The 20,714-nt window shown below is 36.9% G+C and overlaps 1 protein-coding gene across 1 annotated transcript in view; it reads left to right on the top strand.

Annotated features, from left to right (window-relative positions):
• SEMA3D (semaphorin 3D) overlaps nucleotides 1-20,714 on the top strand; it is a 134,997-nt gene that overhangs the window by 99,800 nt on the left and 14,483 nt on the right. The window contains exons 11-15 of the mRNA XM_029233706.1: nucleotides 7,242-7,464; nucleotides 9,547-9,635; nucleotides 11,474-11,515; nucleotides 13,844-14,001; nucleotides 16,813-16,877. Of these exons, the coding sequence (XP_029089539.1) occupies nucleotides 7,242-7,464; nucleotides 9,547-9,635; nucleotides 11,474-11,515; nucleotides 13,844-14,001; nucleotides 16,813-16,877 (577 nt within the window). The remainder of the gene's footprint in view (nucleotides 1-7,241; nucleotides 7,465-9,546; nucleotides 9,636-11,473; nucleotides 11,516-13,843; nucleotides 14,002-16,812; nucleotides 16,878-20,714) is intronic.

Here is a 20,714-nt window from a genome sequence, read left to right as displayed (position 1 = left end):
TACATTCTTAAAGACAACTTAATGGTGTAGATATTATTATCCCAATTTTATGGGTAAGAAAAAGCCCAATGAACCTAAATGTCCATCAACAGATGAATGGATATAGAAGATGTAGGATTTATATTATATGTATAGTGGAATATTACTCAGCCATAAAAAATGAAATAATGCCATTTGCAGCAACATGGATGGACCCAGAGATTATAATCCTAAGTGAAGTAAGTCAGACAGAAAGACAAATATCATATGATAACACTTGCATGTGGAATCTAAAAAAATGATACAAATGAACTTATTTACAAAACAGAAATAGACTCACAGACATAGTAAACAAATTTATAGTTACCAAAAGAGAAAGAGGGGGGAGGGATAAATTAGGAGTTTGGATTAACAGATACACACTACTATATATAAAATAGATAAGCAATAAGGTACTACTATATAGCATAGGGAACTATATTCAATATCTTGTAATAACCTATAATGGATTCTGAGAAAAGAATATATATATATATATATATATATGAATATAAATGAATCTCTTTGCTGTACACCGGAAACAAACACAACATTGTAAATTAACTATTCTTCAATTTAAAAAAATAAATAGAAAAAGCCAGTGAGGATAAGCACATGCTCATGGTCTCATAGTTTTTAAAGTGGTGAGACTAGGATTAAATTTAGAGCCATGTAACTCCAAATCAAATGCCATTGACCCCCATGCCATTCTGCCTTCAAAGTGATAAAATCAAACAACCAAACAGAACCTTACATTGTTTCTCCAGAGATCAGTCTGTTCTCTACAAAAATAATAGTGAAGTGTTGAAGCCTTATTGCACTTGGCATTTCTTTTATTGTAATTCAGGGGAACACATCTTACTTTAATCAAAGCATTGCTGAATAATTTGCTTTCTATGAAATGTCAGGATCTTTACTCTAAAAGCCACTTTCCACTTATGTTAAACATTTTAAATAGATTATTTTAAACACCACCTTTGCACTTACATTTTCTCATCCATGTTGCTATGGAGGTTGAATTCTCAGTTGTTCTCCCAGCAGTGCCTTCTGTTGACATTATCACTCCGGTAAATAAACATTAGAACTTTCTGTGTGCCATAGCTACTTAATTTTTTTAGTTTGACAGACTTCTGTACTTCCTGTGATAAAAAGTCAAACCTAAACTCCTAGCCTTACAAGGATATCACTACTCTACAATGTTAATAAGCCTGGAAATTCAAGAATACACAAGATTTGCTTACATTGAATTCCTTCACTTCAAGTGATTCTTCTGCCCTCTGGTGTCCAAACAGAGTCTCTGAACAAATTATATTTCGTTCAGATGGGCCTTACTGAACTGCTGGGTCTTGGTAGTAAGTTCCGAGTGAAATGCAGTATGGAAGAATCTACCATACAATGAGTGATAACAGGTCAGATATAGAAACCAAACTGAGATCAGGCAAAAAAATCTAGGGAAGATTTGTAAAGGCAGAAGATTTTATTTTTGACATTTGATTTATTATTAAAAATTTACTCTGTGTTGATAAGGAGTTTTTATGATTTATGCATAAATGTAAATATTAATACATGTTTACTTGAAAGTGAGCTTCAGTTTTTAAACTATTATCAGAAAGGTGAGAAGAAAGGACTTTTTGAAAAAAATGTATTGTGTTAAGGACACTTATCGTGAGATCTACCCTCTTACCAGATTTCTAAGTGTACAGTACTGTATTATTATCTACAGGCTGTAATGTTGTATAGCAGCTCTCTAGAACTTACCCAGTGTAATTGAAATTTTATACCCACCGATTGATGACTTCCCATTTTCCACTCCCCCGAGTCCCTGGCAACCACAGTTCTATTCTCTGCTTCTGTGAGTTTGACTATGTTTTATATATATATGTGGAATTAAGCAGTTTTTGTCCTTCATGGCTGACTTATTTTACTTAGTGTATTGTCCTCTGGGTTTAACTATGTTGTCACAAATGGTAGGGCTTCCTTTCTTTCAAGACTGAATAATATTCCACTATATGTATAGACACTTTTTTAAAAAAATCTATTTATTTTATTTATTTTTGGCTGTGCTGGGTCCCCGTTGCTGTGCGCAAGCTCTCTCCAGCTGTGGAGAGCAGGGGCTACTCCCCGTTGTGGTGCATGGGCTTCTCACTGCGGTGGCTTTTGCCGCAGAGCACAGGCTCCAGGAGCGCAGGCCTCAGCAGTTGTGGCATGTGGCCTCAGCAGCCGTGGCGCACGGGCCTAGTTGCTCCGCGGCATGTGGGATCCTCCCGGACCAGGGCTCGAACCCGTGTCCCCTGCATCGGCAGGCGGACTCTCAACCACTGCGCCCCCTGGGGAGCCCTATAGACACTTTTTAAATTCCATTCATCAGTCAGTGAACATTTAGGTTGTTTCCACATATGGTATGAAGGGTTGTCAAAAAATTAAAAAGTAGAACTACCATATGATCCAGCAATCCTACTTCTGGTTATCTGTCCAAATGGATTGAAATTGGGATCTTGAAGAGAGATTAGCACTCCCATGTTCATTTGCATCACTATTCACTATAGCCAAAATGTGGGGGGTTTTTTTGTTTGTTTGTTTTTGCGGTACCCGGGCCTCTCACTGTTGTGGCCTCTCCCCTTGCGGAGCACAGGCTCCGGACGCGCAGGCTCAGCGGCCATGGCTCACGGGCCCAGCCGCTCCGTAGCATGTGGGATCTTCCCGAACCGGGTCACGAACCCGTGTTCCCTGCATCGGCAGGCGGACTCTCAACCACTGCGCCACCAGGGAAGCCCCCCTTCTAGGTTTTTGATTCTAGAAAGGAGAAGCAGAGGCAGGAGTAGAATCTGGGCCTCCTGACTCCAAGTTTCTAAGGGTGTATGACAAAACACCTCTACCATTTTCCTTTAACTGTATATAGGCTGTGTTTCTCTCAAATGGTGAAAGGCAGCTGATTCAAATAACAAATCAATCTCTTCAACTGGATTTCAGCTTTCTTTTCCGTAGGGCCAACATTTGCTTTTAAAATGAGGTTCTCCAAATCCCAGGCTACTTACTCCATTCAGTCATGTTTTCATTTTTCTGGTATAGAAATTCTTCTAAAAAAAAGAGAACCTTCAAAAGAAGATAGACTTACCTGTATATTTATATCTCTGGCCCTTCTATCTCATATTGAATATAGCATCTTTCCTTGCCCATATATGTTATAAACTGACTTAGAGGAATAAGTAGGGGGATAGGATGGCACCTATTAAATTTGCATGTTTTACTTTATAAATAAAAATGAGACTTCTTTACACATTTAGCTTATTTTTCCCATTTTGCTAAAAATGAAAGCCCGGTTCAGTTGTGCCTCATGCCATGTCTTCCCTCGCACTGATCACCCCTCTGATTTGTTTAAAAGGAAACTGCAACCTGTAGAGAATAGCTCGAAGCAGCAGGGGGAGAAAACTTGTAACAGCTGTCTGGGGCCTTGCCAAGGGGCAAAGTTCTCTCATTGGATAAAACCCATTTTTCTCCTCTTATCCATTGCTTCCCACTGCACGACTGAAGGCCCTCTGCAAATACGCAGATGTGCCGAGCATAACACGATCACACCTAGTCAGGGTGGCAGCCAGCCCTGGGAGATAGGCATGCAACCAGGGCTTATTGCCGCTGGGTTTACCCTTTCATCTCAGAGCTGCCTAGGCAGGTCCTTTTTTCTTCTGCTCTTGTGCTGGTATTGTTTCCAGCAACATACGGACATTTTAGAGTTTTGGTAATAGCTCGCTCTTTTTTTTTTTTTTTTTCCCTTAATATTTTAAACTGTCTTAGAGTTTTTTGAAACAGTAGGTAGAGACACAGATAAGTTCCCTGATTTATTTCTTACAGTCACAGGAGCTAAAGTGATGCAAGTCAGACAAATGTTAGAAAGCTGGAAGCAGAAATAAATTGCCCTCTACAGTATATTCAGATGGACTGAGTCAGCAGGTAGAACTTAAAGTACATACATACAGAGGAAAAATTCGTTAGATTTTTAATACCTGTGATGTATAGCTGCAATAGGAAAGTTTTCTAGGATTTGTGGAAGGAAAATAATTGAATATGGTTATTTAGATGTAGCATTTCCCCCACGCGTTCTCTTTTTCCTTTATGGAATTTTTCTCTCCTACTTTCCATTTACCTGCATAAGATACTTGGCATCCCAAGTTATTTTTAGATCTGTGTGAGATGCAGCTATGATATCAAAGGAAAAATTCCACTGGTTTTTATTATTTGGTTCAAACTGTACTATCTTAAACCTCAGGGAGTATCTCTACCAAATCACTTTCATTTGTGAAAGCAGAGTGGAGACGCAGACCAGAGAGATCACACACAGCAACTTAGAGGATAAAGATCTTATCCAAACACTGGCAGCATGCCATGAGGAAAAGCTGCCATATAAAAAAAAAAAATTTTCAAAGATCATTTTATAATAGTCAGTAGAAGCCAGGTTTCCCTTCTCTTCTTTTTTTGTTAGATTTTATTACACTTAAACTTCTTTGTCAGAGGTGAACAATGAGGAAAATTATCACGTTTGTTTCTTTGATGAATGTTCCTAGCTTCATTCACCTGTCCTTTCTCACATTAAAATTTCTTATGGTTTGAAAATTTGATATAAAAAACTGACTTGAAGGGCACGATGTTATTTCCTTTGAAATATTGGCTACTGCATGATTATAGTTACAAAGTCAAAAGAGATGTTTTTCTTAAGTTGGAGGGCTGTTTCAAAAATGTAATGCAGGGAGAAATCTTGCATTTGCTTTGATTTTAATAATAGACCCACCAGATAGTACCACAGGCATTATAAGCTATAAGCCCACAATGAATGGCCTTTGACTGAGTCTCAAACATGCAGCCTGTAATTGGGCAAGAGCTTTGTATCATTTGAGCTCCGTATCCATTTTGAGTTACAGCTTAATCTACTTAATATAGGGTTCCTAGCATTACTGAGTTGACAGATTTCACTTGGCTGAAAGCAAAGTGCTAGAAACAATGACTGAAGATACAGTCTTAGATCTTTAGACCAACATCCAGCTAGGAATATGATCAGTAAGTACCAAATGGCTAACATTCCAGGACATTTCTAACCTTTTTGGTGCAGACCTGGGACAAGTCAATAAAACTGATCAAGAAAAGATCAGTTTCTTTTCACATGCAAGATTCTTATGAAAGATAAATATATTCTCAAGCTAGTTATAGAAAATTATTAACAGATTTTTTTTTAAAGTACAACTTCTTTGCTATTTCTTGTAATTTAGTGAGCTATTATGATTTTATTGCTGTAAATTTGAGGTCAGGGTCATTTATTGTGACTAACTCCAGTATCTTTAGTTCCTTGAGAATGACGCTTGTGAATGCTTTGAGAAGTACAATTTCGAGCCTTGACAAGATTCTAATTAGTGTTGGGTATAAGTGGCTCAGTTCAGTGGAGATTATGTTTCAACTTGTCTAAAAACTAAAACAGGGAGAAAGCAGCACTTTCTTATAAACTTTGCTTAATATTACTCGTTTTCTTTTCTATGCCTGCATCATCCAGCTAAACTTTTCCATTCCAAGAGAATGTATTAGCCAATTAAGAATTCAAATGTGGTAACAGCATTGTTCTCTCTGAGATAACTTACTAAATTAAATATAATAAAATCATAAAATAGATTCAGCATGTGGGAGGGGAGATATTTGAAGTAATATTTTGAAGGGATTTATGAAGTAATTCCCTTTTCATGTTTTTGGAGAGAGGCACATTGAATTCATACCAGTGTGAATTTTTTACTTTTACCACCAGGGGGCAGGGTATGCTAACTATTGAATTAGTGGATGGCAAAAGGCGCACAGGAAGTGGATTTTAGACAGAAGTGAAAAATTCCCTGAGGGTTTCCCCACAGATCCTTTAGGGGAAGACTTGTTGACTTGCTCACAGTAAATTTTCACACCAGTTATGAAAAACTAGATAATTATGATATCAAACTATTGAAGTTCTTTTACAAGTAATTCTATGACATGTTGATTTGTTCCATTTTATTAACAATCATGGTTTTAATTTAAAACTGAAATTTTACATTAATTAAAGGAAACTGAAAATAATAATGTTTATAGATCACTTTCTTAATTATTTCAACTCAAATTTCATGTACCTTTGCAAGAAAAGAGCTCACTTTGGGAACTTTAGAAAACACAGGTAAATGGATATAATTTAGAAATCTTTTTGGAGAAACATTGAGAAGCTTTAATAAGCATGATAATTTGTTTCATAAGGTTCTCTTTGATGATCATTAGCCATTCCATCTGCCAACAAGCAAAGACAGTTGTCTTTTGAGATCTGAGGCTAATTCAAGAAGAGAATAGTTCAAAAGACAAAAGAAATATCTAGCATGGGGGTTTTGTATTTGGTTTTCTGAAGTCATAGTTCTTGGAAGAAAAGATATGGATTGGAATTATCAATGTTTACTTGTGCTTATGCAACTGAAAAGTATTTCAAAAGCAAGAGCCCAACTGGACATTGATAAAAGATTTAAAATATGTGCACAATTAATGTTTTATTGAGGTATCAATGATATATAACATTAGCTTCAGGTGTACAACATAATTCGAAATTTGTATATATTGAAAAATAATCACCACAATAAGTCCAGTTAACATCAGTCACCATACATAGTTACAGTTTTCTTTTCTTGTGATGAGAACTTTTAAGATCTACTCTTAGCAACTTTCCAATACACAATACAATGTTAGTAACTGTAGCCACCATACTGTACATTACATCCTCAGGATTTATAACTGGAAGTTTGTACCCTTTGACCCATTTTGCCCATCCTGCACCCTCTACATCTGGCAACCACCAATCTGTTCTCTGTATCTTTGAGCTCTTTTGTTTGATTCCACACGTAAGTGAAATCATACAGTATTTGTCTTTCTCTGACTTACTTCACTTAGCATAATGCCCTCAAGGTCCATCCATGTTGCAAATAGTAAGATTTCATTTTTTGTGTGGCTGAATAATATTTCATTGTAATAATTAAGAATATTTTCGAAAGCAAAAACTGGATTTATATACACTGCAGGTAAGCCGCATTTAATTACATCTGTCAATACATGTGATTTCATATTGATCCTGGTGACCATTCCTTTAATATTATCAATGGTAAGGCTTAAAAACTTTATTAGAAGTGAAAATTTCTCAGATGTGTGAACAATGCCTTTACTCCCCTCTCCTCATTCCTTTTCAGTGTCCAAGCAAAACCTATGACCCACTGATTAAATCCACCCGAGATTTTCCAGACGATGTCATCAGTTTCATAAAGCGGCACCCTGTGATGTATAAATCAGTATATCCAGTTGTGGGAGGACCAACATTCAAGCGCATCAATGTGGATTACAGACTGACACAGATTGTGGTGGATCATGTTGTCGCAGAAGATGGCCAGTACGATGTGATGTTTCTTGGAACAGGTATGCTAGAGCCAAGTTATGCCTTCTTTCAAATGAATTTTTCATTATTAAACAAACAAAAACTTCAAAAAAGTTTACCGGCCAAAATCAAAATGAGTAACTATTAGCTAATACCCAGTCAGTGTTTTTTTTAAACTTGCATAACATGTGCTTTTAATCGACGATCATACGTATCTCCCAGCCTCCATTAGTGTTATGTGAGATTTCAAAATATACTACTATATTACTACTGCAATGTGCCTGCTACAGATGAGGTGCTCAATACATATTTGTTGAATGACTGTGGACTAAAACAAATAGGTAAAGCAAAGCTTCTCTATTTTCAAACTTCACATTTCCCTCTCTCTGCAGAGATATTTGATAATCGTACCCCAAAGGATCCCTTCACCCAGTTTTGAGAATCACTGACTTAGGTGGCTTATGGTGGTTTCAAAAAAGTTAATCATTAATTTGTAAAGAACTTAAGGTAGAAACTGCTTGGTGATTATTTTTCCTGTCCTTGAATTTTTTGGATTAAGTATCACTTTCATTATTAGAGCCCATTTTATTTATTTTTTTTGACTGCCAACTCAGTAATTATAAAATGATTACCTTTTTTTTTCAAGGGAAAGAAATATTGCTTATTTGGTGCATCTCAAAAAACAAAAAGTAATATCTAATAATGTCCTGTGAATTGTATTGGTAGTAAAGATAACATGTATCATTAAAACAAAAGCACTACATCCTAGATGATGTTATGTAATTTGATGGATCACGCATTGCATAAAGAAATAGAAATTTGATGAGTTTTTAAGAAATGGACATTTTTATTGAAATGTTTTTAGGACTATAAAACAATTTTAGAATAATTTTATTTTTTAAAGTATATTGGTTTTACAAAAGTTAGGTTTATTAGGAAGCGTCTGTGTGACAGACTCAGAGGACTTTAAGAACACCAGTTGTCAAACCTGATTATGTTGCAGATGGCAGTACCAAGGCCCAGGGAAAAAAGTAATACTTTCAAGACTACAGAGATTACTACTGAAGCGTCAAAACATGAAATAATTAGTCATTCATTCTATGAGCTTGCCCCTTAATTGCACTGCCCACCCAAAGCTCATTTCTAGTTCTTCAACATTTCAGGGTCAGAAAAGCCATTTAGCCACTAGGTGGTACTACCTAACTTTTACTTAGAAAATTATGAGGATACTAAGATAGATTGATTTTCAATTATGACATTCAGAAAATATATATTTAATATTTTTCGAAGATCCTAGAGTCATTTAAAAACAAATAATCCAGACTATTTTGTACAAATAGGATATTCCCATACATGTTAACCTACTTCAACCTCTGTGCTCAGAAGTTTAAAAGCAACTATTTTAAATTTATTTTTATGTGTAAGTCAGTCTGTACATTAATTTGCAAATGGGATTTTTTTCTAAAATGTTCTTTTGATCGTCTTTCTGTAATAACATGCCACCTTGTGGACTACAATATATGATTAATCTTGTGATAATAGTTTAGTTCTTTTAAATTGAACTAAAATAATTTGACAAAATTTTATTTTCTAGCCCATTAATTATATTTCTGTAAGTAAAATACATTTTATGAGTGAGCTACTACTTCCCCCATGTAGATAGCTTCAATGATTTCTCTTACATTTGTTAAGATTATTAAAAATATATATATTTATCTTTCATGGTGAAGTGGATAAGTACTGAATAAATATTTCTAACATTGAGAGAGAAAATTTAATATATTTTAACCTTTTAAATTAAGTTCCAAAAATGTTGTTCCTCTTTTGTTACCCTTTCAACTAATTTTTAAAGGAGACATCTCTATTCCTTGTGTTAGGAATACACTCTGAATGTGTGTCTTTTAATATTTTCTTTATAAATGTGTTTATGAGCTGAAAGCTATAGTATTTCAAAAGGGGAGAATCATATACATTAAGTTTCACTTCTCGCATGCTTTGTTTAACCTGATTGCTTGAAAGGCATTGAAAAAAAAATGAGGGGAGCCATGTGAAGGTTGCTAGGAAAATGCTTAACTAAACATTGAAGTAGAAACAACAGGATCATGTGTAATGTATTTTTTCAGACGTTGGAACAGTCCTAAAAGTTGTCAGCATTTCAAAGGAGAAGTGGAAAATGGAAGAGGTAGTACTGGAGGAGTTACACATATTCAAGGTAAGACTTAGGCCAGAGTTCCGGGAGAAGCGATGGCGAACTTGAGCAGTTCTTATATAGGACACGTTCTGTCAGTACGTCACCACTCTTTCTGAAGAAGTCTTTTCAATTAGCTTCTTTATTTTTCTTTTCCTTAAGCGAAGGAAAAAGTTTTAAAAGCAACTAAGAATGGGACTCATTTTCCCCTGCAGAAATATCACTGAACTTGGGGCTCCTGGGTTGCCCCTCATGACTGAGTTCTCTAAGCATATGTTCAGACAAATCACCACGGTAGATGAAAGCCTAGGGTCTCTTTTACTATCCAGATGCTTTTCTACTTTATAAATTTCACTTTTCAATTTTTCCTCAATTGAATTTAAGGAAACTGGAAGAGTGTATAAATCATGTGTCCCTGCATTTCTGTAAGGAATTTTTTTTTTTTAAGTTGCTTGATAGTAAGTCTTTATGTATGCTAAATTCCCCTCAACCACCAAAAGAGTTAGTAGATCTAAAATAATAGTTCTCCAGATTTGGGGAATGTCCTTAGACTTTTAACAGTAGTAAATTTGAACTGTGGCATTCTTTGTAGACCTTCAAAGAAATTCAATTTAGAGTTATTTTCTAAAATGAAATTAGAAATAAAATTGCATTTCTTAGAAGAGCTTTTAAAAAATATGCTGTCTTTTATACCATTTTTTGTTGAGATAGTTTATTAAAATAGACTGTTTCCATGTAAACTTCTATCGCCTTAAAAGAGAGTAGAGCTCTCTGCTGTGAGGGGCTCAAGTTAATTAACAGACTGGGTTCCGCAGGATCCTGTTTACATTGTGATGATAATAGTGGTCCAGGAGTTAACAAGAACAAGACCTGCTCTCTGGAATCTACCAGAAACAAAGTCGTGGGTAGTTCCTGAGGGAAAAGCCAATGTCAAGTATAAGTGCAAACCCAGAGGGCAAAAATAAAGCCTCCATAATACACAGAGGCACATTAGACTAAGTCTACTCAGCGGTTATTACTGAGCAAGAGGAATTGTTTGGATTCCACTGTTAAGATTAAATAATGACCCTGTTTGCTTAATCCATAAAAAAAGTTATTGGATAGAACTTTCTCATTTAACATTTCTTTTCATTTTTTTCATATATTTTCTTAAAGTTTTAATATCTGCTTGTGTTTATTGCTTAGTACATATTGGCCAGTGAGAAATGAATAGTCATATATATAGAGAGAGACACAGACGATAGATAAAAAAATGCTTAAACATTCCATCCTTTTTAGTTTGGCAGCTTTTGTGTTCATGTTTTAAATTTTGTATTGCACGCATAGAGGCTTGTTTTCTACACATAAAACTTTCATGTTGTGAAACCATGTGCATCGTATCTTGCAGTGTTTTATAAAGAATATGCTCATCCACAAGAAGCACTATAACTTTTTAGAATTTTACTACTTGAACAAGTTTTTGAACTACTGATCTAAGTAAGCAGAAAGAGGCAATAAATAATTATGGAGATGTTCTTGTCAACACTAGTTTGAATTATATGGAAGCAGTTAAGATAAGCAGAGTCAGAAGAGGGAGAAACCTTGTGGGTAACCGGGAACAATTTTCAGTGCAGAGTGTCTCCTCATACATTTAGGTAATTTTTCTTTAATAAGATTTAAAAATAACTATTTTGATAATTTTTATTAAGGTTGAATCACTACACATGGGAAGGAAATAGCAAACATTAAGATCTTTTTCTCCTCTATATAACAGAGCCTTGAAGTTTACTCCAATTATCCTTGGTACACGATAAAACAAAATATTGGCTACTCTAAAAGATTGTTCATGATTATCTTTATTAATAGTTAAATTTTATTTTCAGCATTCATCAATCATCTTGAACATGGAGTTGTCTCTGAAGCAGGTACTTTCTAATTTTTGTGTAAAAATTAGCCACAAAAGAAAGACTGTTTGCATCAAACTTTATTTTAAGGAAAATTCATTGAAACTAGAAGTTAAATTATAAATAGTGTAAAAAGCTTTAGATTATTTGTTTCTTTTATAACTGATTATAGGGCAGTCTTTCTGCCTTGCCTTAGGAGACAGGGGACCCAATTCCATTAATTGAATAATACATTCTCCCCTTCCTTTGGCTCTTGAAAATTGAGCTCACTTTCCTAGTCTCATGAGAATGTCATTCTGTCAAGGCTGTAAAGTAATTCATGTAGAATACTAGCCCTAACCATTAAAGATGGTTTTTAATCAGCGAGTCTACGAGTTAGACTATGGACTGCAATGGCAAACAGCCCAATAGTCACATGGAGCTGGAAGGCAAAGGAGCATGCTAACAAAGTAGACCAAGAATGGAACCACGTTCTGGGGAAACAGAGAGGAGACGAACTGGTGTAAAAGGGAGCCAGGGGAGCGGGAGAGACCGGCAACTCGAGCTATGAAGGATGCTGCAGGTAACCAGATAAATAAAAAGAAGGATGGGACGGGGAAGCATACGCCGAGTAGAAGAGAGGGCCCTTAGAAAAGGCATGAAGAGTGAAAGACTCGAACTTATTCTAATAAGCTTGTGTACAACTGGAGCAGAGAGCATAGCTGCACTCAAGGGGCAAGGAGGCTAGAAAGGAACCTGGGGAAGTAAGACAGAAGAAGAGTAGACACATCCTTCCATGGATGCCCTCCTGAGAAGTTTAACAAGTTTATCCAAGACAATGAAGACCTTTAAAGACGTTAAGCAGGCGGGTGTCATGCTAAGATTTTCCTCTTAGAGAGAGCAGCCTGGCGTGGCAGTGTGGAAGAGGGATTGAGTCCTGGGGTGGAGGTGAGGGTTGCCGGAAAACAAGGGTGAAGCCAGCTGAAACGGTAAGGACACTTACAGGTCATCGAGGAAGGAGATGATAAGGACTGAGAAAAGGCAAGGGGCAGTGCAGAGCGAGGCGGAAATGGATTTGAGAGCGCCGTGTAAGAGAACGGAGAGATAAGGTGGCAGACGGAGTGAGTGTGAAAGAAGATTCAAAGACAACTCCCAGATTCGTGCTGGGGGTGACTGGGATGGTGTCTCTTGGTCAGGGTAGGGTAGGAAGACTAGATTTAGGGGAATCAGTGTGTGCGTGTTTATGTTGTTTTCAAAATAACTCTGAGCCTTTGTACAGGAAGAAGAGTAAAGATGAGAATCGCAAAGAGGGAAACCCAATGTTCAAGGCTAAGGAAGGAATCATCAAAGGAAACAGAACTCTAGGCAGAAATAAGGAGGGAGAACAGGAGAAAGGGAAGAGACTTTCAAGGAGGCTTTAGTCTTACTGGTATCAAACGCTAGAGAATTATACAGTAAAATACTAAACAAAGTCCACATTTAGCCTCCAGGAGGTCTTAAGTGGGTGGTAGGGGTGTAAGACAGATTTCTATAGGTGGAGTTCGTGTATGTTATTTGTGCCAATATCTATTTCTCAGATTTTTTTCCCCCTCCATTTAAAGTTTGGCATGTCCACTAGACTTGACCGTAAGTTACTTGAAGGCACAGACGAGGGCTTATTCACTTGTTATCATCCCTCCCTCTGCCTCCACCACATACCCTCAAGTGAATACATGTAGGGAGCAGTGCATTATTTTCAGGACTTATTTTCAAAATGTGATTCTATTTGCTGAGTTTGTCAGTATCCTGCAGGCTTTCACGTGTGATACAGCATCCCACAAACCTCCTTAATACTTTCTCCACAGTGATAGCAAATACTTTCTCTCTCACTTATCACTCAACTTCCTTCAGGGATCCGTACTTCATTAACAAATGAAATGGTTAGTTAAGATCACAGGAAAGTTTTTCATAAACCTCTTTTCAGTCAACTCTTATATAAGAAGCCATGGCAGGAGAAGACCCATCAGTGTTGCCTATAGCATCTGTGCTTGATATAATCTACCAGAGTGTATTTTCAACTACTAAGAAAGAATCTGACATCTTAATTCCTCAGTCTAGCAGCTGGTTTTTGACCTTCTTAAATTACTGCCAAGGTTACTCTAGCTCTCTAGAATGCCGTCCAATTCTGTGTCATCATCTTCAAACCACCATCCAACCAGGGACAGAAGACCGACTTATCTTACTCTCCCTTATGTTTCTGTGCAAGTGTTTATAACGGGCAGGGCACCCGAGGAGACAGATTTAGGTCTGTGATGTGGTATTCAAGAAAGGGAAGTTCTTAAGACTCGTCTGAAAGATGCTTCTAATGCATTTGTTTTGCCTGATTTGCAGCAACAGTTGTACATTGGTTCCCGAGATGGACTGGCTCAGCTCTCCTTGCACAGATGTGACACTTATGGGAAAGCTTGTGCAGACTGTTGTCTTGCCAGAGACCCCTACTGTGCCTGGGATGGAAATGCATGCTCTCGCTATGCACCCACTTCAAAAAGGTGAGAGGCACATCAAATTAAGATGAAGCCTTGCTTTTCACACAATGAATATCTTACACGAATACCTTCTCTTGTAGTTTAAAGAGAAAACATATAGAGAACATGGTCTGTGGTAGGAATATTACAATCTAAATGTTTTAGAGTTTTTCATACAGCTAAATTTTGAAGGAGGATAAAACAGAATGTTCTGAAATCCGGAAATGTGGAAGTCTTACCAAACCAGTTTTGTTCGATGCACAGCAAGCCAAACGTGGAGATGCCAAGATGTGCAGCAGGGAACGGGTTTATTCACGAAGCAGTCAAGCGGGGAGATGGGAAAAACAAGTCTCATTCGCCTCCCCAAAGGCGAAGGACTGAGGATACTTATGGGAGAAAGCTGAGGTGTGGGGAGACTGGGGAAGGTTAATTGGAGATAAGAAAAAGGTGAGGTAATCATCGTTCTACGCAGATGAAACTAAGCTACAAGCTTCTTCCTGGGATGCCTGCTCTGAGCGTGGATTTTTTGGCCTCTGATGTCAAAAGGTCACTGGACACTCCCACATGCCCAGGGGGAGGGTGAGTGGTCCTAACCAGTCTTAACCGGCTAGAGCTCAAACTGAACACAGCTGACTCCAAGTTCCTAAACAACTTGGGCAAACATCCTGTTTAGGTTACCTGAGGCTTGGAGGACACGCACGTTTTTATAGCAACAATTAAAGCAAGCTTGACTAATGAAGGCAGATTACAGGTTTCATGGATTTAACTGACGATAACCCTCGGTTTCAGAGCTTTAAAAAATTCTGATAAATTGTTTATATCCTTTTTCTTCATCTTTGTCTAAAAGCATGAAAAGTTTGCTTTCTTTACTACTCTACCCTTTGTATATTCTTCCCTTATTTATAAATATGTATATACTCGTAGTTACTGTTTTACAAATAATGTATAAATGTTTTTGTAACAGTGTAGATTATATACAGCCCACAGCACATCCCAGTGATTCTGTATAATTTTGCTTTTACTCCAACTTGACCAATTTCTGCCACCCAGATATGCTTAAATATCCGACTACATCCTGCTGTTTGTAGTTTCTTGCTTTATGTGCTCTTAAAAATAATGCTATTCTGGGCCAACAGTACCCAGCTAGGAATTTATTTTACACACACGGGCAAAAAAGTACCACAAATTATATGTTTGATTGTCATTTCAGCACAGTTTTCAATAGCAAAATTATTGGAAACACCCTGAATCCTCATTAATATGACTGATGGTGGCTGAGTATATTAAAATATCATTATTTTAAAGTGTGGTTTATAGTAACACTATTTTCTAAAGTATTGCCCAAAGTATATTTTATTCTACGTAAAATGTCAGCAAACTGTATGTGGTATTTTTTTTTCATCTTTAGGTCTTAACAAAATAAGGTAACAGGTGAGCATATGTTAGTCCCGCTAGTACATATGCACTTTTATTTTTTGGAATGTTTACTGATTTGTCAAATTGCAAATTCTAGTGGTCACAGATTGAATGTATAGTACAAAAACAGATACTATTCCAAGACCTTTTTATATTCCCTGAAATCTCTGAATTAAATGTAAGTGGGGAGATACCATTATTTCAAGTTTAAAGTAAAAAGTCACAAGATTTTTGTTATAGTTTTTGACAAAGAATATACTCACCCTAGTTAGTCTTTGGGGAGTGCTTTTCTTTTCAAGAACCTAAAAAACAAGAATGCTCATTTAGTTGGTAATGAACCTTCAGTTTGATGAATTGATGCTGTTCCTTAAGAAGCCAAGATTTAAAAACATTCTTGACCTTAGGTACCTTATACCATCATAATTTTTTCTTCTTGTATTTCTCAAGACTGTATCTCTGATCTTGCAGACAAGCAACTATGATGTTCTCCCTTACCTAACAATGTCCATGTGAGCCAAAAAATGTGTATGATAAATGAATCTCCCACAGGGCTGTCATCTGGTCAGCATGCCCCTTAAGGAACACCCTACATATCACAGAATGTTTACTGTGACATCTAGGATCTCTGATGTGGCAACATAAAATAACCAAAGCAAATGAAACTGTACTCCGAGTGTAAGACTTATTTAACTTAGATGTGGCAGATCTTTACTTTCTTTATGCAGTAGTTACTATTTTCTCTTAAGGAAAATATGTGACAATAATGTACAAGGCCATTATTTTATTAGTATCATTATCACTACTCTCAGAGAAACAATGTGAACTATGTGTCAGTAGATAGAAATAACATCTAGCCATTAGGCCATATCAAACTTGTACTTTCTGTTTCAAATGATATTTATCTCGTTGTTTAATCACGTCAGTATAATAATGAATCTTCATATGATAAGGCATTTTGTATTTGTGTGTACTTTCTTACCCACTAACTAAAGCTCTTTTATATCTTATTACTTTTCCGTTGGCTGACTGAAAAAAAGAAGATACAAATAGTTACCCCCATAGGAAGTATATAATAACTGGATTGTATTTATATTCAGCCTGTTCTGTTGAATAATTTGTCAAAAGCCAGAGAAAAAGAAAACTGGGGTAGTTAAATGAAATTCAGATCATCTTACTACCAAAACAGGATTTATTCTGAAATAAAATTCAGATCACCTTATTACCGAAACAGGATTTATTCTGTTAGGACTCTACCACTAGTATTATTTGAATTAATGTTAGAGTGATTGGAATATTGACCTGCATTTAAGTTGAGCAGTAAAGCATAATTCTGCTTCTGCTACTGTTATGAGTGTTAGATGTAGACTTTGTATATCTCAGATATCATGCTTGAAGTTCTATTTAATCCCTTTTGCATAGGCGAGCTAGACGCCAAGATGTGAAGTATGGGGACCCAATCACCCAGTGCTGGGACATAGAAGACAGTAAGTATAGGTTTAATATGCTTTCCTCCCACTGAAAATTTTAAGCCTGGTCTTTGTGTGTCTTTTTTATTATACGAGTTAAAACACCTACTCATTTTGTGTAATGCTTGCATTCTGGAAAAGCAATAGGAGGTTTTATAAATCAACCCCCTGTTCACGTGCCTAAGTGGTAATTCTTTGTTATATTTGCTTCATAAGGCTTTTAAAATTCCTATACCTTTTTTTTTTTTAATGCCTTATCCATCCTTGTAAAGTTTGAAACTGCTATTAGAGATAAAGCAGAATATAGTCCAAAACATATGGACATTTAGAGTAAACTCAAAGAGACCCTCCTAGAAAAGTTTGATAAAAGTGTTGGACTTACTAGAAAGAAATTTTAGGTAGCCTGTGCATTATTTGTATTCACTTATTAATTTGTGTATCCATTCAATCAGTAAATATTTATTAAGTGACTTCCATGTGCATGTAATCGTCCCGGATCTACTTTGAGAGAAAAAGCTCCTTAGAGAACTTACAATTCTTTGGGGAAATGTCATAAGGCACAATTAGTGATGTGGGAGTTTAGCAAAATAAGAGGTCACCAGAGGCTGTACTGTTCAGAGAAAATGTCATAGAATGGAAGATCTTGAAAGTCTGAGTGTGAGAAGGGCAGAGTGGAGAATTGAGAGGAAGTCTGTTGAGTGACTCTGATAACAGAGAAAAAAATCTGTAGAAGTATATATTCCAGAGCTTTAGTTACTTTCCACTCCCAAGCTCTGCCTTCAGATAGAAAATATATGCACACGTGCGTGCGCGCGCACACACACACACACACACACACACAACTGGAAGAAGAAATGAACTGCCTTTCCATCATCATATTGTTAGTAACCACCTACCACTGAATAAACAACCCAGATTTCATAGTCTATAACTGCTGGTCTGGCAGAGTTTTCTTTTTTAAAAACAAAACAATTATTTCTAATTTATAATATCATTCTCCTGAAAACTAAGCTCTAGTCCAGAATAGTACGTTTGTCTTCCTGTTCTAATGTGTAGGTGGCTCACTGTAATGTACGGTGTTTTCTTTAGCAGTCACTACTGTGTGCTATGCAGTTTTTCACACGTGCACATGAGATTAGGAGGGACTATTTTAGGTACTGAGGATATGCGAATGAACATAAAAGAAAACAATCTGTGCATTCATGGATCTTACATTTAAATGTGTGTTAGGGGAGGGAGCAGGCAACAAACATAAAAACAAGTAAAATATATGCCATGTCATATAATGATAAATGTTATAAGGACTTACAAAACACCATTGCTTACTAAGGCACTCACAATTATTGTGTCCACCTCATCACAGCCCATTCTTGTTATAGCCCATTGCACATCTCCTTTTCATCATCACCACTCTAACCCAATATATTTTTTGTCAAGATCACCAGCAGTTTCCTCCTTGCCAAATCCAATGGCCACTTTTCCGTTCCCATTTTTACTTACTCTCTAGCTCCCTCCTCCGTGGAACACTTTCTTCACTAGGCTCCATGCAGTGATGTGCTGGAGCCAGCTCTTATGGCCCCATGAGAGCTGACTGTGTATTACGGAGGAATTTTGTGAGCTGAGTTTTAAACCACTGGGAGCTTGAACCAGCCGTGGTAGGAGTGTTTACACCAGGAAAATCGGCAAGCAATACAAATAAGGGCCTTTTGTTTTCAGAGATGGTCTCCCCAGCACCCCTCTGCTTCATGGCACCACAGGGAAAACTTCTGGTTTTTCTCTTACCTTACAGGTTTCTCATTCTGAGTGTTCTTAACTTTCCTTTTCATCCTGCCATCTAAACATCCAGTCTCTGTATATTCACTCCTTAACGCCATCCATTTCAATACTATCAGAGGCAATTTTTTTTTAGTTTTTTTTTTTTTTAATTGAAGTACAATGTTGATTTACAATGTTGTGTTACTTTCTGGTGTACAGCAAAGTGATTCAGTTATACATACATATTTATTCTTTTTCATATTCTTTTCCATTATGGTTTATTACAGGATATTGAATATAGTTCCCTGTGCTATACAATAGGACCTTGCTGTTTATCCATTCTATATATCATCATTTGCATCTGCTAATCCCAAACTCTCAATCCATCCCTTTGCTGTCCCCCTCCCCCTCCCCCTTAGCAACCCCAAGTCTGTTCTCTGTTTCATAGATAAGTTCATTTCTGTCGTATTTTAAATTCTACATATAAGTGATATCATACGGTATTTGTCTTTCTCTTTCTGAGTTACTTTGCTTAGTATGATAATCTCTAGGTCCATCCATGTTGCTGCAAATGGCATTATTTCATACCTTTTTATGGCTGAGTACTATTCCATTATATATATACACCACATCTTCTTTATCCATTCATCTGTCGATGGACATTTAGGTTGCTTCCATGTCTTGGCTATTGTAAATAGTGCTGCTGTGAACATTGGGGTGCGTGTACCTTTTCAAATTATAGTTTTGTCCAGATATATGCCCAGGAGTGGGACCATAGGATCATGTGCCAACTCTATTTTTAGTTTTTTGAGGAACCTCCATTCTGTTCTCCATAGAGGCTGTACCAATTTACATTCCCACCAACAGTGCAGGAGGGTGCCCTTTTTCTACAGCCTCTCCCGCATTTGTTATTTGTAGACTTTTTTTTTTTTTTTTTTTTTTGCGGTACTCGGGCCTTTCACTGTTGTGGCCTCTCCCGTTGCGGAACAACAGGCTCCGGACGCACAGGCTCAGCGGCCATGGCTCACGGGCCCAGCCGCTCCGCAGCATGTGGGATCTTCCCGGATGGGGACACGAACCCGTGTCCCCTGCATCGGCAGGCGGACTCTCAACCACTGCCACCAGGGAAGCCCTGTAGACTTTTTAATAATAGCCATCATGACGGCTGTTAGGTGGTACCTCATTGTAGTTTCAATTTGAATTTCTCTACAATTAGCAATGTTGAGCATCTTTTCATGTGCCTATTGGCCATCTGTACGTCTTCTTTGGAGAAATGTCTATTTAGATCTTCTGCACATTTTTTGATTGGGTTTTTTTTTGGTTTGTTTGTTTTTGTTATTGAGTTGTATGGGCTGTTTGTATATTTTGGAAATTAAGCCCTTGTTGGTCGCATCATTTACAAATATCTTCTCCCAGTCCGTAGGTTGTCTTTTTGTTTTGTTTATAAGTTTGTAAGTTTGATTAGGTCCCATTTGTTTATTTTTGCTTTTATTTCTATTGGCTTGGTAGACTGACCTAAGAAAATATTGGTACAATTTATATCAGAGAAATATTTTGCCTACATTCTCTTCTAGGAGTGTTATGGTTTCATGTCTTATACTTAAGTCTTTAAGCCATTTTGAGCTTATTTTTGTGTATAGTGTGAGGGTGTGTTCTAACTTCACTTGCTTTACAAGTGGCTGTCCAACATTCCCAACAACACTTGCTGAAGAGACTGTCTTTTCTCCAGTGTATATTCTTGCCTCCTTTGTGAAAGATTAATTGACCATACATGTGTGGGTTTATTTCTAGGCTCTCTATTCTGTTCCATTGATCCATATGTCTGCTTTTATGACAATACTATGCTGTTTTGATTACTGTAGCTTTGCAGTATTGTCTGAAGGTGGGGAGGGTTATGCCTCCTGCTTTGTTCTTTTTCCTCAGGATTGCTTTGGCAATTCTGGGTCTTTTAAGGTTCCATATAAATATTAGGATTATTGGTTCTAGTTCTGTGAAAAATGTCAGGGGTAATTTAAAAGGGATCTCATTAAATCTGTAGATTGCTTTGTGTAATATGGCCATTTTAACAATATTGATTCTTCCAATCCAAGAGCATGGAAT

Source organism: Monodon monoceros, unplaced genomic scaffold, assembly GCF_005190385.1.
Source record: "Monodon monoceros isolate NGI ecotype Baffin Bay Population unplaced genomic scaffold, NGI_Narwhal_1 Super_Scaffold_2, whole genome shotgun sequence".
Classification (NCBI taxonomy): domain Eukaryota; kingdom Metazoa; phylum Chordata; class Mammalia; order Artiodactyla; family Monodontidae; genus Monodon; species Monodon monoceros.
Note: the sequence above shows the minus strand (reverse complement) of the source record. Positions and strands in the feature narration are given on the sequence as shown.